Genomic DNA, 12,492 nt, shown 5'->3' with positions numbered 1-12,492 from the left:
TTATTAGAGAGATTTAATTAATTAGAGTTATTATACAAACTTAACTATGGAAAATTAAATCACTTTCTTTTTACTGATTAGCAAATCGGATTCTTTTTCCGCCCTCGACCAAAAATATTTTTTTGATCATTCTGCTCAACCAATGTCTCTCTTCTTCATGTATGGTACCATTGTCGTCCCACTCAGCATGTCTTCTTGTGGTCCTTCTTGGGTCGGGATGTAAGTTAAGAGATTGCTTCAAATCACATGCTGATGTGCCAATAATGAAGAAGTGTATAGTAATAATTGTGCATGGATATAGCTTATTAAAATAACTAAATGGAATAATCAGAACTTCCGCATAACAAGCAAAGCTTTCTGAGTTCAAACTTGGATAATGTGTATTCCCACAGATACATCAGGGTAAAAATCCGGTAATGGAACATATATACTAGGATACCTGCTGGGGTACATGAAGCATTAGTCTTGGATGATGAATTTTCAAACATTTCAAGCTGGAATAGCATACTACTGTATAGGTCTCTCTCTTTCTTTCCTGCGAAAAGGAAAAATTACAGTGCTCAAGAATTAGGTGCTTTCAGGATTTCGAAATTTATTTAAAATGGATGTCATGACTAGGTGATTTCAGAATTTAAGTGATTGCGGATGGCCAAAGAAAAAAGAAACTGTGATTCTAAGCTTAGCTGAGTTTATTATTAGGTCAAAGCCTAGGGATTGGCTAGATGGCTGATTGGGATTGTAGTTGTCAATACGCTACATCACAAGGAATTATCACTGAACAATAGCTATCAAGCTTATTTATTTTCAGTTACATGTTAAATTAGCATGAATAAGGGGGATGAGAACATTTACACACACTAACATTATGGCACATGAACATCACTTCATCATGGAAGCCCCTTGAAACCCCTATTCTAAGTCACCATTTGCACAGAAACCTGTAATTAAAGTGTGCAGATCCTCTGTAGATGATTTTAAAAGTGCATGCTGCATCAACCAGGACCCTGGCCGTGGAATGAAGACCAATCCACCACATGGCCAAGCACATGCCCATGGGAATAGAGGATGCGCATTTCATAACATCATGATCAACATCTCTTTCTCAAAGTATAGAAATTGATTTCAACAATTATCCTTATAGAAGTGAAAAAAGTTCATGTCGACAAGCTTCTCATCACCTACTCTTGTGACCTCATGTCATGCCGCCAAGAATACGAGCTTGTATGTAGCAGGCACCACAATCCATGCCAACACAAAATCCGTATCATGATGATTGGAAAGGAAAAGTTGTTAATCTGAAACAATATGATGCAGCATAGTTGGATTATATCTCATGTTTTCACATAGATATATAAGAATTATACAAGGCATATCCCTAGAACAAAGGGGCAAAAAACAAAAAATAGAACCCTCAAAAAAGAAAATTAAGCACCGTAATCTTTGCAATCATTCATATGGAATTGCTGAATTGGAGCATCTAGGAGTCACTAATGCTAATTTTAAAAAAATCAGAATCAAGAGATTAGTTTCATGTTCTTCAGCATTGTGGTAAGAAGAGGTAGCTTTCCAGGAGCCCTATGCTTGTAATCCTGCAACAGAGCCTCCGCAGCTAGGGATTGCAGCTCAGAGCTTTCTTTCTCTTCTTTGTTCCGTCCCTTGATCAGCTGATTGATGGCAACACTACACTGAAGAAATTAAGAATATATTAGTGATCATGATGGTGAGCAACAAAATCAAAATATCCAGGATATCTTACCAAGCATACACCATAGAGAGCTCTGGTGTTCTTGCCTCCAGTTAAGTTGACGGTGGCACAATAGTACTTTTTGGCTGCCTGAAGATTTTCCAAACCACCCATAGAATAAAGTACCTAATGATAAACGAATTCCCAGCATGAAGGGTTAATCCAACAAAATAGCATACCTTTTATACATGCTGTAAATATATTATCATCAATTGAGAAAATAAGCAAGAAATAACGAAGACAAGTGGGGATAGAACAATGTCAATTTAAGTCAGAAACCCATCCCCCAATTATAAAAAGATCTAATATTATATTACATATATATATATATATATATATATATATATATATATATATAGAGAGAGAGAGAGAGAGAGAGAGAGAGAGAGAGAGAGAGAAGGAAATCCATCCATGAACCTGTTTTAGTCATCTTGCTTGCTAGATTATAGCTGTTATAAGCATGTGGATGAACTAGTGTTTGTAGGTATTAATCCAAATGTTAATAGGCAAAGGAAGCAATCTCCATTAAGCAAAAAATTTATCATCGCCTTTCACGATTGTTGTAAGATATAACCGCCCAGACCTAAAGCAAATAACGAAGGACCCAATATTCCGCTGCAGCTGTGACAGACTAGCAAAAAGGAGGTGCTTTATGTTGATACACAAGTACAATGTCTTCTGCTCAGCCAAGGTCAAATTCACTGCGTGCAGCTAAGCATTTCTTTTTTCCTTTTTTTTTCCTACCAAGTCCCACCTGCCTGAAGGAGTTAAACCCTGGTATTTTACTGGCATAAAGCTCAGGTCCGAAATACTTGAAGAGTTGACACCACTCAAGAGTCTTTGCTTCCAAGCAAGGGGTTGCCACTGTTTGGAGTTAAAGCAACTGACAAAGGATCCAATCTTCCACTGCAGCTGTCAGACTAGAAAAAAGGGGGTGTTTCATGTTGATACATAAGTACAATGTCTTCTGCTTAGCCAATGTCAAATTCAACATGTGCAGCTGAGCATTTTTTTCCCTTTTTTTCTAAATAGATCAGGAGGGAAGTCCCACCTTCCCCGAAGGATTTAAATCCTGGTTATTTCCTAAAATAACACTCAGGGCCAAAATACTCGAGGGTGAACACCACTCAAGACTTGAAGGTTTGTGACCACTCAGCCACTGCTCTGTTCACACCAACTGCTAATAAAAGCTGAGCTATGACCGTAATATTCTGAACCATAACCAACACCTTCCAACATCTACGTGAGGCTGACAATTAACTGCTTTCAACCTATATCAGCTCTCTATGAAATGCTCTTGAGCTTTTCTTGCAGATTCAACTTTGGGCAAGAAAGGGCCTAGAGTACACCCTAGAATACCAAATATCCAGGCAGCATCATATTTTAAAAGAAGTCATGTATATCCATGAAGCATTCTTGAAGTTCAAGAAAAGGTGGGTGATGGTATGCACATCATATCTAGAATCTATATAGCAAGAAAAGGCGGGTGATGGCATGCACATTATATCTACAATGTGTATAGAGGGATATGAAATGCATTTGTGCTTATCTTGTGAATTCAACTTTGGTCAAAAAAAGGCCTTGCAGACAACCTAGAACACTGAATATCCAGGCAACATCATATTCTAAAAGAAGTCATGCATATGCATGAAGCATTCTTGAAGTTCAAGAAAAGGTGGGTGATGGTATGGTATGCACATCATATGTACAATGTGTATGGCAAGAAAAGGTGGGTGATGGCATGCTTATCATATCCACAATATGCATAGAGGGAAGAAGAAGAGTAAAATTTTTCCAACAAATGAAGTAGAAGAGAAATTAGAAAAAAATTGTTGCAACATAAAAGAAAAAAAGAAAAAAAAAATCCTTCCCTCCGTCAACAAGATGGGTCATCATCTTGTTAGCAGCAAACATGAGTAAGATGAATCATGTTTATTATGAATTTCACTAATATTACAATTTACCAGTATAATTCTTTTTTCTATTACTTCAGACTATTTCATTTTCGATAAACAAGAGGAATTATCCACCTTAAAGGCCCAATTGACAAATCTTGCTCCACACCCACTTGGCCACTTCTCTAAATGTATGAAGTTATGGATGAGAGTCATAAAACAAATAAAACAAAAAATATATTGACCATTCTAGAACTAATTTGGCTTCATGACAGGAAGATCCATTATCAAGGTCATTCCTTGAACAACTTGTAGCATATGACACCTGATACATGCAAGGCTCTCCTAAACATTCATGCTATGGTTACTACTTCGTTGGAATATTATATGACTGAATGAGCCTGGAAAGAACTTCCCTACCTACAAATATATATATATATATGTGTGTGTGTGTGTGTGTATTGTTTTACACATAGTCAAACTTCACTTCCTCTGTTCACTTTTCCCCTCTTTTGGCAGATGGTAAGGTTTTGAATTTTTCTTCCCTTTTCTTTTGTAAGCATGGATATGTTTGTTGTATATGTCTTTTCAATTTTACAGTTAATTTAAATGAGGCATAACCACCATCACCCCCCCCCCCAAACCAAATCCAAGCCAGAAGAAGAAGAAGAAGATGAAACCCCGAAATTTTGAACGATAGGGCAAGGGCGAAATAAGAAAACAATAGTAGTTGCATGATGCAATCATTTCTTCAACAATGGTATAAAAACTGTAAGAATATTAGACAATGATAATAGAAAGCCACTTGCCTCTGCGTAAGCTAGATGATAAAAAGGAACTGTTGGTTGAGATAGTATTAGCTCCTCATAACAAAAGGCTGCTTGCTTGTACCTGATTAGGGAGAGAGAGTTTAGTAAAATATAGAACAAGTAAGACATTGCATTAACAATCAAAATGCCTCACATTTGTAGGGATACATAAATTTCAGCAAGTTCTCTCCAAGCATCATGATCTGCCATAAATCTGCGAAAAGATCCAAAGACTTCAGTAACCTATGCATAGTGCAAATAGTTTCACCATGAATTACAAAAAGATTCAGAATACTTGTAGACTAGACATAAACTGATCCTTACATTTCAAGGTACTTATTTAGAAAATCAACAGCAGCTGAGATATTTCCTTGTGCCTTTGCCATCGCAACCTTCCTCTTATGGATTAGCTGCAAGAGGAAAATTTAGAGGTTTCATATATTGTAGTTTTAATAATTAAAAAGATCAAAGTAAAGCATATGTAACAGGAGATGGGAAAATGTACTGGAAAATAGAAGACAACAATCCAACAAGTTGAGCTTCTTTTTCTTAATTGTGTTTAGACGTTACATCCACTAAGGACTCTTTGTTAAAGCAAGCACTTTCAATTTTCTACATGCAAAACAAACTATAATTCATGGTTGCATTTTTTACATACATTTACAGGCAACCAACTAATGTTAACATTCCAACTCTTTATTTGGGCTTAGGACCACCATCAGCTCTGATGCCTGGATAAAATAATAATAAAACAGGAAAATTAACTTACCTGATCAAGTGGATTATCCTCTAGAAGACATGCATATGCTTTTTCTGCATCAGCCCATGCTCCCTTCGCTTCAAGTAGCATTGCTTCTAATCTGCCTGAAAATTATTGCAAAGAAAGGCCAGAAGCAGCTGAGCATGAAACGAATATAACCCTATGCATAAATACGTCTATCATGTATGGTGCAGTATTTCATTATCTTCAAGCCAGTTGCAGGTAGGATAAAGCAATCCAATGTTTTTAGTATGAGCTGCAACAGCAAAATACTAGACAGTGAAATTTACAATCAGTAAGTATATGTTCCATTTAAAGATTCTTTAACTTTATTGAGACCTTATATTTTATTTATATGTACATGTATGTATCCTGCACATAAATAAGTATACCATGTATGGTCCAGTATTTTATTATCTTCATTCCCGTTGGAGATAGGATAAAGCAATCTAATGTTTTTTGTATAACCTGCAATACCAAAATACTAGACAGTTAACAGAAAGTTAATGTTTTATTTAAAGATTCTTCAACTTTATTGCTCTTAAATTTTATGTATTTATATATACATATGCATGCCTATATAGCAGAGAAAACAGTCCATCTGTTAGTGATTTATAGAACATTCATTATGATCTAATAACATTTATCCGAAGATTCAACTGCAAAGTAGTAAAAGATTGATTCTTTCTGGATCTTTATCTGGTCTGCCAGAGTATTTCTACCGGTTGACATATCTTCTTACGGTGTTTCCATATGTTGCTGCAGGGTTCTCTTAAAATTTGGTGACAATTTTCACAATATTGACATGAAGTCTGTAGCTAAAAGATTGTTCTTATCTTTCAAATATATTTTAAAGAGAGTACATGATCGACATAAAGACTAACCAATTGAGAGTGCAATACACAGTTTATGCAGGTGAAATATAAGAACACTAAGCCACAAAACCCTGTAAAAAAGGGTCAGTACTATTTACAGCAATAGTCTAACAGTATAAGCCAAGGTTAGCCATCCCCATACCGGTACCAAACTGAGACTCGATACAAGGGGTGTACCAAATTTAGGCATATGCCGAACCAACCCTTGGGTGTATCAACATTGTACTAGCATGGTACCGGTACAAAGGTGTGACACCGAGATTGTGAACCTCGAGCAAATAACATCATAAGAAAAGAGCAAGCTAGAAAAGACTCATCAAGATTCAAAGTTGTTTAGGAACTTTGGATAAATGTTAGCCAGCAGTTCAATCATCATGGAACCACAAAAAGAATAAGAGGGACCCTAATCCCTTTAACCTCTCTTATTCCTACAATATCTAACATATTGTAGAAGAGATTAAAAGTTTTTAACCTCCATCAACTCATCCTATCTTTAAAATAACTTAAGATCTGAAAATACCTTCATTTTTCCCATGTATCTGAAAATCCAACATAGGGCCTATATATAATAGGAACAATTAGGTCATCAAAGAAGTTAAACTAGGTAGGTTAGAGTATGGATATATTAATAAGATTTTCAAATATTTATTACTTTATGAGATATATAGGCCCATTGGTCTTCGCCATGTATGTAGACATGATGAGATACATATTTAGCTATATTTTGTAAATCACATACACAACAATGTGGGGTCTACCAAGGTCTATCAGCTCAACCCCCTTGTATAAAGAGAAAAAGAAAATATGCAAGTTCCATTCGACAATTCTTATCTAGTGGCTATACTCAATCAAGGATATCTATTTTATGACTCTATATAACTTAAGTTGAATGCTCTGGCAAAACTAGCATATACCATTGGCTAATACAACAGTACTTACCAACCCTCAGACTGCCTGTAAATTTCTTTGAGAGGGTAGCAATACAATCCTGCAAAACAATAGTTACAAGTATATCATGTACACTAAATTAGGAGAATAACATAAAGAAGAATAACATAAAAAATGGTTTGATAATTGGACCGTAGAAAATCTGACAGTATAGTTGAAACTTCAACAATAAAGATGCCAAATTTATTGGAGGAATACATGTTCCTATCAAGTCCTTACAAAAACAGCCAATGAACTGTGGAAGATTTTCCACGGCAAGGTATCAAACGAGTCAAAAAAAATTAAAAAAAAGCAAGCTGATTGATCATTAACATCCTGCTCGTTCTTCTATATACCTTCTTAGACATGTTTCCTCGTGAGAAAAGGCTTAGATGACGGTGATAAGACTGATCATATAAAGTGACTTCGTAAAAAAACAGAAAAAAAATCATGCATGAGTATAGTTTTGAACCAATCCGGTAATAATTACACATTATATATATGCTTTATAAAACCAACACATGGTTGCTCCATACCAACATTGTCTACCACTTCAGTGAAGTTATTATGGGCTCAAACATGTTCCAAAAGCATAATTTCAGCATTTTAGCCAACTCATTCTGGATGCTGGTTTATCTAACAGTTATCATGAGTACACTCTCTTCACATGACACTTCTCTGCTATCAACATGGTTTCACCACTCAATGTTGTAGATATAATTCTTGTTGGTGGAGGTACTTCCTCCTTTGACTATCTAAAGCAACCGTCCATCAAATTTGCAACAAAGTGTTCAGGCTTTCTTCATTATATTTGGAGCTCAAAGCTGCCTTTTTCCCCAAGGGGGTACAAGGTCCAGCCATCTAATAAAGGTACATCTCCAATCTAATTAGTTCTGCATGCTAGAATGATATTCACATTGCTAATGCATTAATGAGCTTTAGTCAATTAACAGTGAGCTGTTCATGGTACCACCAGATTAACTCTGGTGTCTTGTATTTGACCATATTCCAAATGGAAATAATGTGATTAGTGCTAATGGTGAGTCAGTTGTCAGTATGCCTCACTCCCATCACTATTTCAGCCCCTTGAAACATTCTGTGATATACTTGTGACATTAATTACTCCTTTCCCTGCTTTTACCTCATGTTTAGGGCCTCACCAATGCTAATCAAGACAGGAATCTTGATGATCAGAATTCTACAACTAGCTATTATTGGCAAGCCTGCTCATCATTAACATTGAAAACTTCACCATGGCCCAGAGTGGAACAAAGGTTTTCTCGCCTCAGTTTCACTAACATGTCTGTCAGAAACTAGCACATATTGTTATCGTCAAGGTATTATTTAGACTGCTAGGTGTTGATATTCATTTCCACCACAACCTACACATCTATCTACCTGCTCTTCCATATTCTTACATTCAGCCCATTGACAAGCCTACAAATTCCTTTGCAGAGAATCATAATACCATGTACTGACACAGCCATATAGTTTAGTTTTATATATTTATATCCAAGCCTATGTAGAGACGAAGGGATCACCAAGATCATCTAGATGGATCAAACCAAGTATAATATGTCTCGGGCTATTACATATTAAAAAATCAAAACAAGGTGAATGACTTAATTTTGCTTATGAAAAAACCCAGGAAAGACAAATGAGCCTTGTTGACAACAAATCCTCCGATAGATTCAATTACAATTTTAAAATATAAATACTTAATATTAATATAACAACACTTACAAGTAACTTTTGGTTGAGCTTTTCCAATTTTGAGAAGATAAGAACATGAGAATTTGTAATTGGCAGTGTTGGGAGCATTAATTCAGTAAGATAACTAAAGCACCATATGAACAGACATTATCACAGTTCATGCGGGAAAAGGGAAAAAATCACTGAACAGACCATATAAAAATGTTCTCACTTATGATGTTTGCATAAAAAGAAAGAAAGAATAACTTCAAAGGAAAACTCAAAAAGAACAAAATAAATTTAGGATAAAGGCGCCACCTTTGCAACATCTAGTCGCTGGCAATCCATAGCAGCAATAGCCACCTGCTCATAAAGAGTCCATTCTGCATTAATAGACAGACTATTCTGAGTTTCTAATCATCTCTGCCTGAAAAGAGGCTAAAAAATTAAGTGTCGTAATCATATGGAAATAACCAAATCATACATGTTATCTGCATGTACATACTGAAGTACATGCATATGTGTGTATATATGTAATATGCCTAAAAGACAAGAATGAAAATGAAATGCTTACAATTATGGCTAAACTGTGAAAAGGCTCATCTTTTCAAATGAAATAAATTTGCAGCTTGCACATTTGTTTCCAAACTAAACATTAGTAACCAATTTGGCAACCATATTTTAAGTAAAAAAGAAGTTGCATATTGAATTGCTGCCATGACAATGATTTTGTTTATAAAATGGCAGGATCAACATAATGAGGGAGTCAAGCATGATTTATCTGCATAATAGAGGTAATCACAGGCCTACCAAAGATATGTCAAATAAAATAATGTTAAAACAACTCCTCTGACCACAACCACAGCCATCAAGACATCTACTTACTAGAATAATAATTTCATTTACCCATTCAAACCTATCGAGCATTTTTAGCATGTCCAATCCCTTTTGCAATGTCCATCCAGATTTTTTTCATGGCTCCTACTCAACCATTATCCAATCTTCTATCACCCTCCTTATCAAAGTCATTTCCCACAAATTTTACATGCACATACAACCATAATAAATTCATAGAAACAACCTTTCTACATGCAAGGTAAGGTGTGTACACCTGACCCTCCCCAGATCTCATAGTGGTCAGAGCCTCGTATACTGGGCTGCCCTTATATATAATCATAAATTCTTCATTACCACCAGAACTATGCCAAGATTTTCTTCGATCTACATATTTTAAGTCTATTTTCCTACCCATGCCACGTACATCCAAGCATGGCCATCTCTGCACTGCTTTATGGATAAAACTTGGCTAAAAAAACTATCGATTAAACCTAGAGGTTACACATCAAATGGAAGATCTTTTTGGTTCCATAAGACCTAATTCTCTGAGTTTGCTGAAACTCTCTAAGGAAATAACAACCGGTCCAGGAGGACAAGATCTTGAAAATATTTAAGAACACTAGAATCTCATATGCTATATTCTCCAAAGTCCAAATCTTTAACATTGCTGAGTTGATTCCCTCCATTTATGCATCAGAGATATACATCTTGTACAAACTCCTTAACCAATTGCTATAATCCGATGCCAATTTGAGCAAAGACATCTTATTCACTTCTTTTAGTTGGCCAACCTAGTCTACAATATCTTTTTACCTAGATTTTGACATCTATATCAGAGGTCTCAGTTGCCCTAAGACTTTTCCAAAGTTCCACTTGAAAGGTCCAATGACAATGCAACTAGCAGCAGACCTCTTCTCACAATGTTTCTGATAATATTTCCTTCTTCCAAGTTTGCCAATAGAATATTCAGCCATCTCACTGAAATACAGTTTAATAGCTCCTTCATGTGCTTCCATTTAACTTAAATAGCATCCATGCAATCCAATGACTTCACCTTGTTCCATGCCATCCCATGACTTCACCTTAATGTTCCAATTGCCCCACACAGTCTTCTCCATGTTCGCCAATGGATATCCTCTCATGAATTAAAAATAATCAATTGTCACCTCCAGCACAAATTAGCCACCTTCCTCATATTTGTCAGTCTCCTCATGAAGATGGTTTCTTTCCTAATTAGTCAAAAGCCACATGCTTCTTCAACAGCGCTGACACTTCTAGTACTTGTTGTTGTCTCCTAGTGCAATGTAAACATCTTGCTGTTTGCATATAGCAAAATGAATTCATTAGTATAATCCGTGGTCCACTCCACTGATATAAAAAGGTGAATTTAGGTTCCAAAAACAATGGATAAGTGCAACTCGGGCTCAAGCCATAATGCCCCACCTAGTTAACAATCGACTAGTGGGTAATTCTTTAAAACCATAGGAGCTTCCCTTGCAAAAGTCATATGGACTATAAAACCAATTTTTGAATCCATATAATGTAATGACAAAGAAAAAGAGACAATTAGAGGATTTAAATGACATGAATGGCCAACCATCTCTATGGAGATGCTATGCCCCATTCTCATTTTATATTTTCTCTGTTCACCCATATAAAATAGTTTGAAAAGTAGTTAGTCGGGAACCTACAAAGTGCAATCTAATTAAGGGCTTGTTTCGCTATTCCGACAGGATTGGGCTGAAAATCCTATAGGAATAGCCAAACATATGTAGGAATTATAGATTGGGTTGTCCATTTAAGCATGGCCCTATATCGGCCAGACTCCACCCAGCCCAAATCTTGTGGGAAGAAAAAAGAAAAAATACCTCAATAGGTCATATGTTTCATCCTGCAGTCCAGAAGCTGAGATCTGAGCTGGGTTTGGATAGGCTCTTAGAAAATACAAGCTAAATAGGTCAACAGGCCCGATTCCTACAGGATTTTCAGCCCAATCCTGTAGAAATATCCAAATAGACCCTAAAGGTGCATATGTCCTCATGAAGACTTCTTAAAAGATGAGCGCCAAATCCCATTAAGAATTCCCTTGTCAAAGAGTCCAGTTTAAGATCCCATTGGAAGGTCCCATTGCCATCAACTTACTTGCTCTTCTTGTAGGCATCGATTAAAGTATCAACCCATGCCAATTAGTGTCATAGGGCACCATAGAATGCTAATTCCTGTGTTGTGCCAGCATATTTGTGTTGTTCAATATATGTTTGTGCCATTTCATGTGCTATGCTACATTTACCAGCAGAAACTCAGTTTCATTGTTATGAGACATGTCAAATGATTGGGCACATAAGTAGTACAACATGGTATGTATAACATTGCCCAATGCCAATCTGGGGCCAGCAAGGGTGTGGCATGTAGTACTTTACTTCTCGCCAATATAGGGTTTCCCTTCCTTCAAAACCTCTCCATGTGTGCACTTCAAAGCATGTTCCTAAGGTGTAATTGCCGTCTTCTCACTTCCTCCTTTATGACTAATATACCGCACACTAAAATCTTTAGAATTAATCAGAAGATGGAAAAAAATAAAACCAAAGGATATTTAAGGAAAGTTTATTATAATCATGAAGCGGTCTAGGAAGCATCACATAACAGATGGTTATTAATGCTTATGATCTTGATATTGGAGTCATCATTGACATCATCACAAATATCACTAGAAACAATGAACAACTAGACATTTTGAGTTACAGGTGTGTAAATTGAGGGCGTTTAACTAAAAGAGTTACAAGGGAACACTGGGTGAGGATAAAGGGGCTCGGATGTTTGTAATAATAGAACATAAAACATGACTTAAAGTTACCCTCTAAACACTGCTGGGACTTCATCATCAGTAGCATTTTGTCAACTCTGTTTTGTTTCAAAAACTTATATGCACTAATCAAACATCAAAGGTTTCCCC

General features: G+C 36.2%; 1 protein-coding gene across 1 annotated transcript in view; it reads right to left on the bottom strand.

Moving 5' to 3' along the window:
* Nucleotides 1-1,287: 1,287 nt before the first annotated feature.
* LOC103710693 (uncharacterized) overlaps nt 1,288-12,492 on the bottom strand; it is a 12,119-nt gene continuing 914 nt past the window's right edge. Inside the window, exons 2-9 of the mRNA XM_008796547.5 lie at nt 9,021-9,085; nt 7,023-7,071; nt 5,218-5,312; nt 4,773-4,858; nt 4,603-4,662; nt 4,449-4,530; nt 1,757-1,870; nt 1,288-1,685 (exon numbers count right to left, since the gene is read on the bottom strand). Coding sequence (XP_008794769.2) covers nt 1,515-1,685; nt 1,757-1,870; nt 4,449-4,530; nt 4,603-4,662; nt 4,773-4,858; nt 5,218-5,312; nt 7,023-7,071; nt 9,021-9,085 — 722 coding nt within the window. The 3' untranslated portion in view covers nt 1,288-1,514. The remainder of the gene's footprint in view (nt 1,686-1,756; nt 1,871-4,448; nt 4,531-4,602; nt 4,663-4,772; nt 4,859-5,217; nt 5,313-7,022; nt 7,072-9,020; nt 9,086-12,492) is intronic.

The sequence above is a fragment of the Phoenix dactylifera genome, chromosome 10, assembly GCF_051530095.1.
Source record: "Phoenix dactylifera cultivar Ajwa chromosome 10, Ajwa_hap1_PhDact_Kaust_v1.1, whole genome shotgun sequence".
Classification (NCBI taxonomy): domain Eukaryota; kingdom Viridiplantae; phylum Streptophyta; class Magnoliopsida; order Arecales; family Arecaceae; genus Phoenix; species Phoenix dactylifera.
Note: the sequence above shows the minus strand (reverse complement) of the source record. Positions and strands in the feature narration are given on the sequence as shown.